The sequence below is a fragment of the Macaca thibetana genome, chromosome 1 (genome assembly GCF_024542745.1).
Source record: "Macaca thibetana thibetana isolate TM-01 chromosome 1, ASM2454274v1, whole genome shotgun sequence".
Classification (NCBI taxonomy): domain Eukaryota; kingdom Metazoa; phylum Chordata; class Mammalia; order Primates; family Cercopithecidae; genus Macaca; species Macaca thibetana.
The window spans coordinates 118,153,387-118,172,076 of NC_065578.1; the positions used below are offsets into that span (position 1 = coordinate 118,153,387).

The 18,690-nt window shown below is 39.1% G+C and overlaps 1 protein-coding gene across 2 annotated transcripts in view; it reads right to left on the reverse strand.

Annotated features, from left to right (window-relative positions):
• Positions 1–18,690, reverse strand: part of TBX15 (T-box transcription factor 15) — a 106,241-nt gene that overhangs the window by 12,688 nt on the left and 74,863 nt on the right. For both annotated transcript variants that reach the window (XM_050748587.1, XM_050748593.1), the window contains exons 6-7: positions 18,362–18,426; positions 3,305–3,402 (exon numbers count right to left, since the gene is read on the reverse strand). In XM_050748587.1, the coding sequence (XP_050604544.1) occupies positions 3,305–3,402; positions 18,362–18,426 (163 nt within the window). The remainder of the gene's footprint in view (positions 1–3,304; positions 3,403–18,361; positions 18,427–18,690) is intronic.

Genomic DNA, 18,690 nt, shown 5'->3' on the forward strand with positions numbered 1-18,690 from the left:
AGTAACAAAGAAAAAGAAAAATAACATAATCTGGTGGAAAGGAAACTGTCCTGTCAAATAAGAGATCTGCGTTGATACTCTCAACTTAGTTCTGCCACCGCTTAACTACCGATATGATACTAGACCAGACTCGTCCAACCCATGGCCCAAGGGCTGCATGCAGCCAAGAATAGCTTTGAATGCAGCTCAACACAAATTTGTAAACTTTCTTAAAACATTATGATATTTTTTGTAGTTTTTTTAAGCTCCTCAGCTATTATTAGTTTTAGTATATTTCATGTGTGGCCCAAGATGATTTTTCATCTTCCAATGTGGTGCAAGGAAGCCAAAACATTGGACACCCCTGTATTAGACTGCATCATGCTTCAGTTTCTTTTTTGTGTCAAAGGCAGAAGATAATTAATCTCATGCATTCTTCTCTCTAAAACAACTATTTAAAATATTAGACTGCATCATGCTTCAGTTTCTTTTTTGTGTCAAAGGCAGAAGATAATTAATCTCATGCATTCTTCTCTCTAAAACAACTATTTAAAATACTCTATTCAATGTGATTTTAAAAATAAAAAGATTTGAATTTTTGCAAAACTGTGGAGAATTTACCAAGTGCTTTCCTCGAAGTTTTATCAGCAGATGAGTCTTAATGACAAGAGAAATAAAAGATGGCAGCAAAGCCAGGACGAAAAAAGCATCCTTAACCTCATGTATGCAGAAAGACAGATCCACTCTCACCAGTAGCAGCATAAAACTGTCTAGAACTGCTATATGACATGACAGACATTAATGTGCTTGAAACAATGAGGTGATATGGACAGTTGGATAAGTCAGTTAATATTTGGCACCAATCTTAGGTTTGGTGCAAACACTGCCAATACTCACCTCATTAAAAGGGAATTACTGTAAAAAATAGACTACCACTGCAGTTTCCACTAGAAGTTCATTCCTCTCTATTCCTTCTAAGATGCAAAGCAGTTCAGCACGCACGGTTGTGTCTCTTCTCTTCATTTTATGAGTGATACTGTCCAGAGTCACTGAAACTCTTAGTTCTTAAGGGAAGAGCGGATGGTGTTGTTGGGTTTACATCCTTTGTTAACGTCAAGAAACCAAGCCACATATTTTTTAATAATGAGAATCTGGATCAACTTCAATGGATATTTCAAAAATATATTCCAATTAAACTATTTAATAGAGTCCTGGCTTTTTCTCTAGCCCCATCCCATCACCATATGTATCCAATAATTCAAGTTCTTTCTTCTCTTCCGATAAAAGTGAGGGTCACTGAAGTGTTTTGAAAGTTCAGTTTATCTGAAACCATTGTTTTCAAAATGTCAATAATAACCTTTCATACTGGCAAATTTTTAGTTTAAGTACCAAAAAACCTACTATGCTGCACATCTAAGTAACCCATGCAGGCTTCCTGTGTCTGTGCCTGCCCAACGATCACCCTCAATGATTACTCCATATCCATGTATATATACACATTAGGTGATTGTGCTCCAAGATGAAGGCTGAGAGTGGCTCTGCACACCTGAGTCACAGTGCCACCAAGTGATCCCATTCAATATTCACTGGGTACATACTGGGTGCCAGGCCCTGTGGTAGATCTTGGGGATACAGCATTGAACACAATTGTTGCCATTAATGCCTGCCCTCTGAAACTGGCAATATCACTGCCAACCTTCTCCGACCAACCTCCATGATACAAACTCCTGCTTAGCTAGAGCTTGGAAAGGCAATGAGTCAAGCAAGGGCAGATAAGCAAAGAAGCCATCTCAGAACTAAATCAAATCAATGACACATTTTTGTCTACACAGCATGTTTATATAAATTTCCTCACACACACACAAAAATTATCCCTCTTTTGTAGGTGAGAAAGCTGGAATGCAGGAATAGAATTAAATTGCTTCAAATTTAGAGAATATGTGACCATCAAAGATAGGGGCCTAGATTTTCCTGAGTCCCTTTAAGCCCCTGCCTCTTAATGGCCATCCATGAGGGCTTCAAACCCGTGATGACACCTTGAACAACTATTGACTCTGCTTCTAATCATAGGTTTGTAGGGAGGAATACATAAAAGAGATGGAAATTCTGGATCACTTACTTCACCAGATCCCTGTGAAAATGAACAGCCTAATCATGTTTTAAATAATTAATTATCAGAAAGGCAACATTCCCTGGTCCTGACACAACTTTGCTTAAGTGTCTACATACAGGGACATAAGGGCCTTGAAGGTGAAGATAATGAGGATGATGAAGACGATAACAAGTAGTATTAAATGCTTACTATGATTTTAAATGGACGATCTCATTTAATTCAAGAATTCTATTTGATTCTACTTTTCCATATAATGCAGAAGATAAAACTGGGTGTCAGAAAAGTTGAGGGACTTGACCAAGGTCACAAAGCTAGAAAGGACCAGTGATAAGAGCCTAGCCTAGACCTAGTCTGACTCCAGAGTCTATGCTTTTAATCACTATGCTCATCTTAAAACCCGACAGATTTCAGCAATTTAGGTTACAAACCTAATTCAGTGTGCAAAATGTTAGAAGCTCCTCTGAAAAGGGAATGTAATATAATACATGGGTGCTATGCCTGGGGAAGCTACAGACTAAACTAAGAAAATCTGAAATAAGTCACGACCCATCTGGCCACAGGTTTCCCAACCTGAGCTGCAAGGAAAGAAAAACTATAAATTGGATAAAAAGCACAAAGTTCAAAGCAGTAGAGGGGGATGTCTATTTAGTCCACCAGCTGAGGGGGGTGTTGTTTTATATAAGCAAAAAAGGAAAGAACACAAGTTGCAAGGTTCAGATAGGCTTGCAGCAGCCCACTCCTCACCTTGAGACCTGATACAATTTATTCCCATTGTCCAGAGCGAAGATTTTGCTCATCACAAAACTTTTCTTATTCTAGGGAAAACTGAGAAGGCTACCATGAGGAATAAATGAAGTTATTAAGAAAATCTCTTCAAATACCAAGGCATATGTGAATGCTTAGCAATATTAATAATAATATCATCATTATCATAATAATATATCATGTAATGATGATATTATAAATATATAACTGCACTGTCAGGAAGGGTGAGATCATTTTGAGTGCCAGATGAAATGCTGCCTTTGGACCCAGCTTGTTTACCCAAGTGGTGATGCTTTGGTTATTTACAGAGCTCCTGAGTTCTCTTCATTCCAGGAGAATTGGTATAACCCATATCTTGGCCTGAGGCCAGATGTGCTATATTCAGTTGAGCTCCCCACTCTGTCCCTGGCCCTGTCACTAAGCAGAGGCCTTGCTCCAGGGCTTTACCTTGCTGCTTCTGCATGGTGGTGAAGTCTTCGAAGGTGAGTGTGCGCACAGGAGGTCTCCAGAATGCATAAGTCTCCATGATGGCTTCAAGTCCAGTTCTGACGAGAGAAAAGCCAGCAAGGGAAGTCATAAATAATCTCAAGAAATGCAATGACTTTTCAAAGATCCAGAGGTAGACTGTTAAACAGGTAATAAAAACATAGGTACTAAGATCTACCACCATCAGGGTAAATTAGGGTGAAAAAAACTCAAGGTACAATGATACTGGACTGCAGGGGGAATAACAAATTAACCCAATTCAGATAATTTGCAAGCAAATCTACAACTATGATGGAATTTTATTCTGACCCTCCTTTAAAGGAGGCTTGGTCTGCAGGGGAAAAAAAAGCATGGTAAGTGTTAAAGGTTAAGGCCACTAAAATCATGAGTACAGTTGTGGAGAAAGTAACATTGACTGTTTCTCTAGCACAGAACAATGTCGTCATCATTACCACAGTGCACTGACACAGCCTGACTGAGGGTCAGCTCCTCACCTGGGGTATGTACAGAATGAATGGAACTGTCAAACTGCTGTGATTTTAATGTCTTCTTAAATCAACAGAGATGAGTAGAGCAACAGAAATAAAAGGAGAGGTAAGCAATGAAATAGAGTTGGGTTTCTGCTGTAGTAAGAAACACCTACCTGAAGATAAAGAAAGGGCTTGGTCTCAGAAATTATGGCTCAGGCAAAAAGACTAATACATTTCTCTAAACATTCATCTGCATTTTAGTAACCTAATAATCAATCTGGTCTTTGGTCATCACAAACTGTCAGAGTTCAGGAAGTATATAGTATTTTACAAGTACATTCCTTTAAGGCTCCTGGTTCATTTATATTGGAAATTCCATAAATTGGACCATGTGTATACTGTCTTTTTACCCTTCAATTAACTATATCTCTAATACATATGCAAATGTTGATATACATCATTTTCACATGATTATTGAGGTTATCTCAGACATATTCTTGCTGATATCCATACCCTCAAAACAAAATATCAGCTGGGGCTTTGTTTGAAGCTTTGAACACAGCTTCTAATTACTGATTTTTCTTTTTTAAAAAACTGCTTCACTTAACTAAATAGAGGGAGGAGAAGTGTGGGACTTGTGAGAAAGGTGGGAGGAGAATGGGAAAGAGCAGATGGCATAAATCTTTGCATTGCAAAGTCACTGGAAGGTGGGTGGTATGGCATCCCTTCCTGAAATGGATTAGCTTTCCCTTTTGAGATGAAACTTCTGCTGCCTGTGCTTCTTTCTTGGTAATGTATTTCCAGAGTTCTCTTCAGCCTTACATAACAAGAATAAAGACATTTTATTTTAGGTGAGAACAAATATCCTTTACTTAACAACAACTATAGGAAACCCTGAGGTTCTTCTCAGATGAACTGTTGATACGCTGATTGACTCTTTGTGTTGGAAAATTTCCTCTCTGAACAGGCCTCACTTGCACAGTTAACTTTCTAAAGTCTTCCCTGGAATCTTGGAGGCTTTAAATACACCAATGTTGGCAAACCAAACTCTGTATTTTAAGAAGAGGTTCAGACAAGAGAGTGTTGCATGGTGTTTATTAGCTGTTAATCTGTTAGAAGTAGGAATAGGAGACATCTCCACATAGTCACTCTACGTTAATGTTGAATACAGTACATGAAACTATTTGTGGAGAGAAAGAGCCCAGGCAATTAGGGAGTTCAGAATAATAAGGGGATAGGCAGATAAAGCCACACTGAGCCTGGATGGATAGAAGAAATAGATAGGCCAGGCTTAGGTCTTACTGCTTTGTTTTGGAATGTTGGCCACCCACCAGAATATCTTAGGATTCCCTTTAATGGCACAGGAGGCTCACTGAAAATGGCAGGGTCTTTATTGTTCCACCTCCTAGTTCATTCTTCCCAGGAACATGTACTGATGATGAGGACAAAATATTAGCTCAAGGACAAAGAACAGTCCCTTCTCAGTTCATAATAAAGTGCTAGAAGACTATGAAATTGCAATAATATACTGATACATTGCCAATGTTTTATTTGTTGGGTAAATAGAAAATGAACTTCATTTTCTATCCTAGTTCATTTTGTGCTGCTATAACCTACCATATGCTAGGTAATTTATAAACAATAAAGTTTATTTGGCTCACAGTTCTGGAGGCTGAGAAGTCCAAGAGCATAGTGCTGGCACTTGGTAGGGGCCTTTGTGCTGAGTCATACATGGTGAAAGATGGAACGTCAAGAGAGGGCAAGAGCAAAAGAGAAAGGGTCCAAACTCATTCTTTCATCAGGAACACACTCCTATGTTAATTAGCCATTCATGGGGCACAGCTCTCAGAACTTAATCACCTCTTACAGGTCCCAGCTCTCAACACTGTTGTATTGCAGATTAAGTTTGGAACATATAAACTTGGGGAAACGTGTTCAAACCACAGCAGTTTCATTTTCATAATAGGCAAGAAGACTGTGACAAAAGTGTTAACAGTTTTATTTTATTTAAGCGGTTAACTCTATATAGAATAGTGATCATTTATTCATTAATTCAAATCTAAAATCCAACTAAAAGAACTGAGTTGTAAAAGCACAGATTTTAAATCTGGGAAGAATCTTGGATGTCATCTACTATACCTCTTATGATATCATCTTGAATGGTTATCCACCTCTGTTGGTATATATATCCCCAGGAAAATTTTCAGTTTTTTGATAGAACTGATATAACTTTCACCCTCTGGTTCCATTACCAATAAGTAAATAGTAAGAGGACAGGCATTTCCCACAAGGAGTCCACCTGCCACATCCTCAGCAGGAAGACCTTCCTTAGCTAAAGAACATAATGTACAACATGCCACAGATGGACACATATGTAATCCATCCAGGGGTCTGTCACAACAAGGATCAATTTGGTAGTGGAATTGTGTGGGGAGGGTTATGGCTCCCAAAAAAGTAATGGCTAAGACCACACATGCCTAACCATCTTATTAATCCACAGTGGATCTATGTCTCATAAATATATCCTACATAGCATATATATATAAATTATTCTATAATAGAAATGATCCTATAATATATATTATCCTACGGAGAATAATATTGGTCTCATAGATTTATATTATTGATTTTATTTATGTATTCAGTTTGTATTGCTTTTTAGAAAAATTAATCCTATTCATTTACCATATTCCACCTCTTTTATTTGTCCTCAACCCTATTATGCTTCATTGGATAGATCTAATTATTAGAAGGTACTAGTTCTATAAATCAATATTTGGTGTAGTGCCATGCCAAGATTAAACAATTCACCTCTCTCCACCACTAGTATGTTCGCATCTCAAGGGCTTGGGTCCCATGTTCTTCTATGCCCAGTTTTCTAGCACAGTGCTGGTTACAGGGTAAGATCTCAAATGATATGCATTGAATTAATAAGTAGAGGAATTAATGCTTTGTTGCTGAGTCATTCTTACACCTTAACAAGCATTCACCGTTCTAAGTCTAAAACTTAGGAACACAACTTGGTGTAAAATAAAGTCTCTGAAGACAGAAAAGATCCTCCAGTATTAGAGATTTGAGAATCGTTTCTATAGCTTATTGTGATTGTGCCTTTATTAACTTCAGGCTCAGAGAGGTTTGCATTTTCATTGTATTTTTTCCATTCCAGTCATAGAACTTCTGAGCTTCAGCAGAGTCTGAGTTCCCTCGCAGGGACATCTTTTCCTGTAAGAGTTCACCCCACATCTTTTCTTATAAGAGTTCTTGCCAACCACCTATTAACATCTTCAGTCAGTTGGATGTCTAGTCAAAATTTACCCTGTGCTACATATTGTTTATCCATTTGTCATCATTTTACCCTAGTTTTGTAAAATTTTATCTCCAACTTTTTAAAAGTGAATTCATTGTCTAACAGGTGAAAAAAGCAGTCTTAGGTAATGGTATGCCATTAACGTGTTCCACATGGTGAGCCTCTCAGGTCTGCTGAACACCAGAGACCTGATGTCATCTCTGAGATTTCCAATCAGAGAGAGTCAAATTGGCAAGTGTCCCCCTCTTGCTCATTTTTCCCTGTTAGCTCCAGTGACAACACAGGCCGTATCAAAACCACCTTTGTTCAGTGCTTTGGCTATAATCACCTCTCTGGTTTCCAGACCTCTTCTCTTTAGGCTTTTCAGGCTGCTCACTGGCCAAGCCAACAGAATGTGCTGAAGAGAAGGGGAAAGAGGAAGAAAAGAAAGCAAGCCAAGGACCTCTTTTGCAAATTGATGATGCCTTGAAATCAATTTATTTGGAAAAATAGTCAGACTACAGAAAAAAAAAATCCTTCCAACATTTTCAGTTCAAAAAAGATGGCAGGATCATTCCTTCAAAGTTTAACAAATATTTGATAAGTACAACAATAATTATAATAACTTTCATGACCCTACTTGGTAGCACTCCAATACATATTTCTGCTTTTCATTTGTCTTGAGATAGGAAGTTGCTTTTTAATTTTTCCTTTGTTTATTTTCTCTTTAGTTCTGACTTCCTTAATTTTTACTCTTCCCCATACTATTTGCTGGTGACACTGGTAACAAAGGGAACATATGCTATGGGTTGATAAGGTCATTGGTCGTCTCTCAGTGGAAGATAGAAAAAGACTAAGGGAAGCCTACTGAGACAGAGGTCTTGAAGTAATAAAAGAGTTATCCAACCAGAAAAAATACTTATATGCTAAGTTCAGGAAATGTAAAGACAGAAAAGACACAGGGTCTCTACTCTTTACAACTGTCTTGTTTTTTTAAAAAAGGAACAAGATATAAATGACTAGTTTCTGAACTATGCAGTAAATGTTACACTGAAGACACGTATGCCAAGATGCCATGGAGTATTGAGCAATAATCACTTAATACACCTGAAAAACTCAAGGAAGATTCCACAAAAGGTCAGTTATTTAAGCTTACTATTAAAGAGTACTCAGCCATTTTCCATCTAGAAAAGAGGCAGGAAAAGTTTTTCTAGTAGACTTAACAGTATGTGCAAAGACTTGGAGGTATGCAAGAGAAAGTATGTTTTCAGGACATAGTTCAGGGTGACTGGAGCCTAGGGTACAGAATGGGAGAGGGGCAGTAGACATCATGAACATTTATTCCATGTTAGGTGCTTAGATTTTATCCCATGGGTGGTGCTGTGCCTCTGATCCCCTTTATTTTCCCTTCTAGTATTTGAAAGGACATATAACTAGAATATACTGTTCCTTCAGATATAATTATCACATCTCAACATTCATAGATTTTCTTGCTTGGTTGAGGTAAGGCCAAACCTTCCATACTTCCTTCTCCTTCACTGGATCTGAAATAGAATTACTCAGATCAAAATATCCAGATTACTCAGGAATTTTATTGTCCAGGGATATTCTAAAAGACCTCCCAGCAGAAGTGTGCAAATTGACTAAAAACCTAACAATCATTCAAAACTTGGCATTAAATAGTACCATAAGCATATCTACATGAGGAAGTAGCTGTCATTAACGTGCCTTGCAATGGCTTGGGAGAACAAGTGTCCGATGGACAGATGCCTGGAGTTGAGTTAAAATTGTTCCTTACCAAGTGATTCCCAACTTGAAAACCCTGTCCTCCCTTGGCATATGAATCAGCAGCAATGGCAGTCCATAAACAGTTTTCACTGACTCAAGAAGTGTAGTAATAACCCATGATCACACAAAGTTGGTTAACTAGAATATTAAGTTTCTTTGCATTTGACTGAAATTGTCTAACTTTAATTCAGTAATGCTAAAATCACATAAGGGACAAATTAGCATCACGGTTAAGAGCACAGGCTCTGGGGCTAGATTACCTGGCTTCAAACTGCAACCCTGCTGACTATTAATGCAAACTTGGCCAAGTTATATAACCTCTTCATTTCTAAGTCTGCCTATCTATAAAATGGAGATAGTCATAATACTTCCTCCTAACTGTGATTTAATAAATGCAGACTGATTAAAGACAAAATGTATCAAAACAAGAGAGAAAACATAATGAAAGTTTGAGGACCATTGGTCTAACTCAAGTGAAAGAATTCCAACCATTCTGCTCAGATTGTGACCTATAATAGAAGAATATATTCTTACTTCACTGAAATCCAAAGTTCTGTCAGCCGTCTGGCTCTGGATTAAATGTGGAGGGAGCTATACAGTACCTAATTCCATTTTTCATTGTCTTCTCAAAGAAACAAAAACGTGTCCCTCAAGTCCCTGTAGGCCTCATTATCTTGCAGAGATTTCAGACTCCAATATGTTGGCCATTAAAAAGACGTCCCTCTGTTCGATGACACCATCCCTGGGCAAAAGCCACATATAACAAAATGATTGCCAATTTTCTCTGGAAAGTTCACACAGCCAGGAGGACAACGGTGGAAAAGGCTCACGACAAGGGAGGGAGAACAAATAAGGCAGAAAAAAATGTTAAGTACTGGCTAAAAGACCACAAGCCAAGGAATATGATAAACAGCTATGGCCTGCATGAAAAGCAGGAGTCCAGCTGGATCATCTGCCAGAATCCAGCACAGGGCCAGCTATCTTGAACTGTAGATGTGGTAGAACCTGATGTAGTGTCCAGCACGTATTGCTTCCTTAGATCTGCTAAATGGAAGAAGGCACCCATGCCAGGGATAACAAAAGGGTATGCAAAATTTGTGGGGGCTGGTAAGATTGCCAGGAAAGAGCAGAAAGAGATTGGCTGGAAAAATATACCCAATGGCTTTAAGGAAACCAAATGAAAATATAGAAATTGAAAGTGAGGTAGACACTTGAGATGTCATGCTGGTTGAATTAAAGACAAGTGGTCAGTTTACTGACTCTAAGCTCACTATATGAGCCTTCAGGAGTGACAGGGAGCCAGAGGTGGACAAAGATCAATTTCTGTTGATGAGCAAGCTATGCCTAGCAGAAGAGAGTTAAATCATTATCTGTAGGCTGTCATTAGCTGGATTTACAAATTCTGAAAGCTAATACCTCATCGTGTTCAGTCTTACCATCAGTAAAATGGGAAATGTTGCATTGACATCATCAACTTGGAGATTAAAATGGACAATTTGGACCACAGACACTCTATGAAATAATTATTACTATTGTTTGTATACTTATTATTTGAATGGCTAAAAATAAATATATGACATTAAACTGTATGAAATTGCTAGCATTTTGCCATTTTTGACCTATAAATACAGTATTTTTTTATGTTTAACTTAACTGATAAAGGTATAGATAAGAATTGAGTTACTTGGTATAATAGAGAACTCTATCAGCAAATTACCAAAGACAAGTTGTTTCAGATTTCAGCAAAAATAAACTGGCCCTGGGATTAATTTCTAGCCGACTTTTCCTTGTCCCTTCTTTTCCTCCTGTTAATATTAGGCACTTTGATTCCTCACCTTACATTCCACCTTCTATTATTGGATGTTGTGAGGAGGGGCTGGCCCTCCAACAGGGGACTCCTATTTGTGCCCAAGAGAGGTGGTTCTTTATAAACATGGCCATGGGACAGCAGCTGCTGAAGAGGTGTCACGAGAAAGTTCTTTGCTCCCAAATATTTTCTCCACCACCATTAGAGAGAAATTATTTCTCTCAGGTTAAGTATCAACCTCATTAAACATCCTTTTTCAGTGAGCAAATATATCCATTCCCGTAATGCAATGAGTGGCTCCATTTTTAGATCAGCATCCTCTGACATGTTATGTAAAAGGACACTAGGCACCAAGAAGGACTGCCACCAGCCACATTCCCAGCAAACAGCACTGCTGGCTGCAAACACTCTAAGAATATAAGCTCAGACTCAGATGTCTTCTTGCGCCTCATCCTGCAAGCCCTATTGTTTCTTCAGTGGGGGACAATGCATTAAAACTACTTACCCATTAAAAAAAAAAAAAAAACTTCCTTGTGATACAGAGCCTGCCACTGACTCCTTTGTGATAGGTTCTAAGTTATAGAATTTGAGTGTTCTGGCTCAGGCCTCCAATGGTGGATTTCAAAGAGAAAAACATACCCTCCTAAGAAGTTGTACCAATTCCCTGGGCTAGAGAAGGGCCATTCCACTTGGGCCCTATTGTGAGACCAACAGCAGTGGCTTTGGGGTATCATGCCAGCTGGAAATATCTGGAGGAAACTGTGTCAGATGGGACAGTCCTGCCTGCAGCTGTACTAGATGCAATGGAGGCTAGGAGTAAGGGTAAAACCCAAGGTCACAGATAGGATGAAGGCTCTGTCAGAGGAAATCCCAGAGTCTTTCACTCCATAGCACGTTTAAGACAAGTTCATAGAACCTTTCACTAACCAGACGGACCACAATCGTAATCATCTTATTTTTATGTGTGTGTTTGCTTTGAAGGAAGTCCCTGAGAATTATATAAAATTTCCCAAGCTGACTTGTGCTTTCTGTAAAAACTTGGCAGCCGCCCCATCAAGGACAAAGCTTTCACATCAGATGTGGGACGAAAGATGCAAAGTCTCTTTCCTTCCACTTCTTTGGTTATCTCTTTCATGTGCAGGGTCTTGGCAGTTGTCATGCTCCCTCTAGCTGAGCACGGTGGACTCTCCAGGTATGCGTGCACATGCACTTCCCAGGGGTGCTTCTCGAAAATTAGACCCAGCGCAAAGACTCTTGCCCCTCTTCAGCTTCAGGATCTTTGTCTTCTCCTTGGTGCAGGTTCCCCATTGGGGTGGCCATCCTCAAAGACATAATTTTACCTCTTGGTTCACTACTGCATGGCCTTTCTCAACCAAACTTCATTTTGCTTTAACTCAGTCTCTGGGAACCACTTCTTTTCTGAAGCTCGCAGGCACTGAAAATTGCTAGGTATCCTTCTCCAGGGAGCCAGAAATACACAGACATGCCCCAGCTATCCAGAGCCAGATCAGAGGGCCTCAAGGGTATGTGTGTCTAATCTGCAGTTAGGCTAAATCAATGTCTTACAGCAGCAGTCAGTCTCTGACTTTCATCAAAATTGTCATTAATTTTTAAGCTAAGCCTGTTTAGAGATTTGCTCTTTCTTCCCTCCTTATGTGGTATTTAAAACTAGCTCCTCACTGCTGCTCTACCTGATTTCCCCCTGGTTGGGATAGGGCTTTCTCTCTCTAATGCTCCTGGTTTTTATATTCTGTGCCACTCATCAACACCTTTTTACTGTTTTGTAGCTAATTGAAAAATTACTATTTTATTCTGTATTCCTGGCACCATGAAAAACAAAAATATAAGAACAGAAACCTGGAATAGGTACAGTCCCAGTCTTCCAGGAGCTTATATTGTAGTAGAGGGGAGAGCCCAGGAACACAGAGCACAAGATCAAAAAAACAAAAAACAAAACAAAAACAAACAAACAAACAAACAAAACTCAAGCTGAGAAAAGCTATTTTTTCCTGAAAATGGTCAAGTGTTACTGTCTCCCCCAGTAGGAGAAGTCTTCCAGAGGCAACCCTGGATATTGTGTCTGAGAGCTATAGGCCTGATAACAGGTGAACACTGCCCCCTCCCACACACACACCCAAAGCCAGATTCAGGCCACACAATTTCTAAGAAATCTAGAAGTCGAAACAACTTAGAAAAAAATAAAAAAAACAATTTCCCTCCCATTGCAGACACAATGCCTGGAAGCAAAATCTGTCAGTGATTTCACTCCAGAAGAAATGGCCATCTGCTATTCTTCCCCACAATGTGAACACACACATACACCCACTCCTCTCTCTCTCTCTCTCTCTTTCTCACACACACACACACACACACAGTCATATACAGGTTTACTTATACATGCACACATTCACACACATATTCACACATATATGAATACTTACAGTACTTATACAAACACACATAGACACACACTCACACATATACAGGTTTACTTACACACACGCACACTCAACATTCACACACATACACATGCATGCATGCTCCCAGTGAAGACTTCTCATCAGAGGCTTAATTACTTGGTAATGGAAAGTAGCAGTTCCATAAGTCAAGTCTGAAGGGTGGAGCCCTTCCCATGCTTCTCACCTGACACTTCCTAAAGGAGCAGGGAGAACTACAACAGGCTCTAATGACGGTGGCACCACAGGGCTGAAACGTGAACTCACTGGGGCTCCCACTGGGGTCTTACACAGTCCAATGAATATCACCTCTTATTTCACCCAAGCTCAGAATCTATTCTGTGGAAGGCACAGGAGCCTAATGCCATGGAGACCAGAATACCATTTTCACTATAGATAAAGGTATTTGGGGGTTGTGGCATAGGTGAGAAGGCTGAATGACCTGGCTAGAACTCCCCTGAAATAAGCCGATGCCCCAGAAATGTAGGCCTCCTCTGCTAGACTTTCCACATAGTGGAAAGACAGCTGGGAATGTATGTTCTGCAGGTAAGCAGGCAAGAATCTGGGAAGTTCCTTCTTCCAGACTCACCAATCAGATCTGGTTCCCATTTAGAGGAATGAGAAAGTGATGGGGCTAGAAGCCAGGAGGACTTCTCCAAGGATATCCCTGGTTTGTTTTTGTTGTTGTGGTTGTTATCGTTGTTTTCTTCTTTGAGATAGAGTCTCGCTCTGTTGCCCAGGCTGAAGTGCAGTGTCATGATCTCGGCTCACTGCGACCTCCACCTCTCAGGTTCAAGCGATCCTCCTGTCTCAGCACCCCTAGTAGCTGGGATCACAGGCACACACCACCTTGCCCGACTAATTTTTGTATTTTTACTAGAGACAGGGTTTCACCAGGTTGGCCGGGCTGGTCTCAAACTCCTGACCTCAGGTGATCCACCCGCCTCGGCCTCCCAAAGTGCTGGGATTACAGACATGAGCCACCGCACCCAGTCGGATGTCTCTTTACATCAACATATGAAAAATGGGAAGCTAGTATGCTTAGCCACAGGTCCTTCAAGCACACTTTTCTACACTTCAGAGGACATAGCTGTCAGCCAGGGGGCCACACTCAGATAGTTCTGAGTGTGAGAGGCTTATGGGCTGAGAGAGACTCTCACAGGCATTTGAGGAGAGTGTTGTGGGTGGCTGCGTCCTCCCCATCTTTCTTCTCATTCCTCTTTCTTGAGCCTCTGGATTGTACTAGGATGTATTGAGATTGACAAACCTGAACATGTTTTGGTTTGAGGTTTGGCAAACTCTGTAACTCCAAAGTCTTCCACAAATGTTTTGTGTTCTGCAAAACCAAAAAACATTGGACAAGCACTTTCCCCCCTAATTTTTAAGCCCATGTGTTTTTAAAGGAAATACAATCCGTATGTTTTGGGTACATTTATATGCAACTCATCAACCGTGCTCCTCTGCATGAGTCACTTGATGTCTAAAATGCATGGGGAAGATCTTAGATTTAAAATTTTAAAATTAGAATTTTTTTTTTTACCACGGAAGGGCAATAGATGAGGTGCTGGATGGAAGGTGGTGAACTGGGTCCTGATTCTGGCGCAGAACCACAAGATCCCAGAAGATTTGCAAATAATTCTCTATATCCTCATCTATCAGTATTTCCCACCTGCAAAGTGGCATTAATAATTGTTGCCCTCATCAGATCCTGTGGGTCGTCAGTGAGAATTAAAGTGTGATTATCAGGTAATTTTGAGATATTTAAAGAGAAAAATACAAGGACCCCCTTACTTGCCTTAACAATTTATTTTAATCCAGTTTTCCAGAATGCTAAAGGACAAAAATGGCTTCTATCTTTAGTAATTCATCCTTGCCCCATCATGAGACACATGACTTCAATGTCATAGTTTCATCTGCTAGGGAAAGTCAGGCTGGCTTCCCATTGTCTACTAGGAAAACGCTTATTTACACAGAGATAGAAAGTTGATAATGAAGTCACGGGGAGTAGACTACGAAGACAAACTAAGAATATATAGTTTGTGTTACTTGGAAAAGCAAATGTTCTAGGTGACTTGAATAGTGTTTTTACACAGATTAAGAGGTAGGATTCTGCCTTTTAGAGTTGGGATTCTGTTCTCAATATCTGTTGAAGATAAGCCAAGTGTAAACTGTTAGCATGATAAAGCACAAAGCATTCAGGCTTTGAAGTCAGGCAGAGTCGGCTTTAATACCTGCTCCAGCTTTACTATGTGACAGTAGGAAAACTGCCCAACGTCTCTGAGCCTCAATTGCTTCATTTGTAAAATACGAGTTGTTTTCAAGATTAGAGAAAACATAATTAAAGGTCTGGAACACAGTAAGTTAACTGATAAGATTTCTGATAGTACTTAAAGTAGCCCTCAGATTTTGATGGAACATAATGAAGAATTCCCATGCTATCAGAAAAGAATAAATAAATAATGCAGGGAAATGAGCTAATGAGGATCCATAGTTCTGCTTTCCTGGAGCCCTTAGAGAGAATAGAGCTCATTAGGAAGGACACACACATAACTGTCCACCCTGAACAGTAAGACAGTCACCAGCCTTCAGGCCAGTAGAGGAATGAGGGCCTCAGTACTTGAACTGAGATGTCATCACAATTCCTAGCCAACAGCAAATTCTTCAAGATACAACAGTCTAATTCTCAAAGTTAAAGAGTGGCTCTATTTCCTACAACATAGATATAATGCTGGTCAACACTCGCTTATCTAGCCTACTTTTCTGTTATAAATCATGCCTCAGCACCTTCATTCTCATGATGCTCAGTCATGTTCCTGTGCAGGGGTCATGCTTTGTAGTCACAGGGCCTCCTTGATGTATCATAGACATGCCTGGCACACATCTGTCTTTGCACTCGCTGTTTCCACTGCCCCAGAGTACATAGCTGGCAGTTTCTTTTGCAACATTCATGGCATCTTATCAGAGACACCATCCCTATTCACCCTGTAAAAATGTCTCCACCTCTCACTCTACCTCTTAATCTGATTTATTTTTCTTCTTCGCATTTATCAACAATTGACCTACATATTTCTCGATGCCTTTGCAGTGCAGACAACAAATGGTCAAAGTACATTCAGATGGCAATTTCCAAGGAATGGGTGACTGCTCATAGGAAAGTACTTATTTAGAAATCAAATTCAACTTTAGAAAAATGAACAAAAACTCTGAAAAACACGGACTCAAATGGGAGAAAAAAAGCAAAGAAAATAAAATATTTCAAGCGCCAAGAATAAAATAAGCAAATACTAAATGCTATTGGAGATACAGAAGGAAGGAAAAAGAAAGAAGTAGTTTAATAACTAACACCAGTAGGCTGGAACCCTTAAGAGAGAGAGAAAGTCGTATCTAGAGCAGAAATTCTTAACTTTAAGACTTTTTTGAAAAAATGAAGAAAGGTATAGACCTCTCTCCAGGAAAAATGTACATCTATTCATCCAAACACAACCTTACCTACAATATCTGAAACTCCTGAAAAATCTATCCATGTACTCCAAGCTAAAGGTCTTAAAAGCCCTTGCATACCATGGCCTGCCTCCAGAAATAGCCTGTCATGAAAGTCCTGCCCCAAAGAATCACCACCAAGACAGGTCTAGGGGCTTCTCTACAAAAGGCCAGTTTCTATTTTTGATCTCCTTATCACTAACAAGGTCTTCAGTTAGCCCACAGTGCAGAACACCTTGGAAAAAAGGCAACAGGAAATGGCTTGCAAGCACATTCTGCTGACCTGGACATGTAAAATAAGCTAATGGGATGGAAGACAACGGGCCATCTGAAATGAAAGTAATAGGTATTCATTCCTCACTGGCTAAATTTTGAAAATGAGGGCCTCTGTCTTGTTATAAACAACAAATGATCGAAAGGAAAAAGCATTTGGCATGTAGTCCACATGCCTGAGTTCTACTGTGCTCTGCCACTAACTAGTAGTTGCTTGACCAAAAATATATTGCTCAATTTTATCATCCACAAGCTGGAAGTTTAAGTGATTTTTCCTTTTCTCAGTACATATAATTTTTTAAAATTCTGAGGTAAATACAATTTTATTCAAATCTAAATATATTTTAAACATACATACGTGTAGTAGAGAAGTGATTCATAAATCATTTTGTAAAGAAAATGATTGCCATAACTGATTTTTAGCATAAATCTGGATTCTAATATAATGCACTGCACATTTCACAAAATGTTTTTAAATAAAAGTTTTTGGTTGATTTGAAAACTCTTACAGAGAGAATACTGAAGATAACTCCTGGTAATCTGTCATTTGAATGTAAATAAATGCCCTCAAATTATGGGAAAAAATCTATTAAAATAGTCATTGCAAAGCCTACGCACTTTATGAGACAGATGTGTCACATTTGTGAATTCAATATTGTATATATAAGATGAAATTTTCTGATTGAATAATCTTAGATACAGCTGGTTTCCCGACCCATTTTGATTCTCTCCTAACTTTCCATAGGTAACAGCTTTTAATTTTACATAGGAGGAGTGAGAAAGAATTTAGAGAACAGAAAGAAGTATCATCCAGAGAAATGACACAGTCTGTAAGGACATTTATAGCAGGAGCAAATAGTCCTATAAACTTCAGCAATTCTTAAGAGATTCACTATATAATAACCTAGTTATAATGACTGAGACTAAGTCATCAAGAAAGGGGGGTTCTATAAACTCTCTTTTATAAAGCAGGAAGCATCTGATATATTTTGGAACTATTTCCCAGGAGAAAAGCAGTTACATTTTTTTTCACACTGTTTTAGCTCTTAAGGGAGTAATTTTCTGAAAAAAATGTTATTTGTCTACAACTCCTTGTTTCCTGGTAATGCGAAATAGATGAGATATCACTGCAGGTGCTGAAGCCACCTACAAATACATATCAGAGAAAAAATGGCAATCTTTTAATGATAATAAATTACCATAAAACTTGTTTTAAGTGACTCAGTTACTAAATATGATACAGGGAAGAACACAGCATGAGGGATCTGATGTGGTGATTTAGGCTATGCAACAAAGAATTTGATTCTTATGTTAGCTATCCATTTCTCTTTGCTGAAGTGTACACAGTGGCGGAGCATACAGGTGTTTTCTAAAAGGCAGGAACCATCAGCCATCAGCAGGATGTGAAGGAAGTAATGTCACATAGAAAAGAAGTGCCTCTTCCCCGGTGATTCTTACCTGTTTCTCCCAGAATCTCTGAATCCTTTAGCAAAAGGGTTTCGGTCAATTTTTAATCTGGTAATCTAGAAACAAACAAATAAGTATGAATTGCTTTTATATTAACTGATTTCTTTTTTAGTACTCCTAGAAAATTACAAAAATCACTTTTTTAATAACAGCTGTTGCTTTTACTTAATTTCCTTTCAGCTTGAGATTTAATTTGAAGCTGGATATAGAACTTGGCCTGGCACACAGATGTCTGACCCACCTGACTCACTTCTCTATAAAAACTAAAGTTTGCCCAGTATGTGACTCTATAAACTCTCTTCTACTCACCTTCCTTGCCC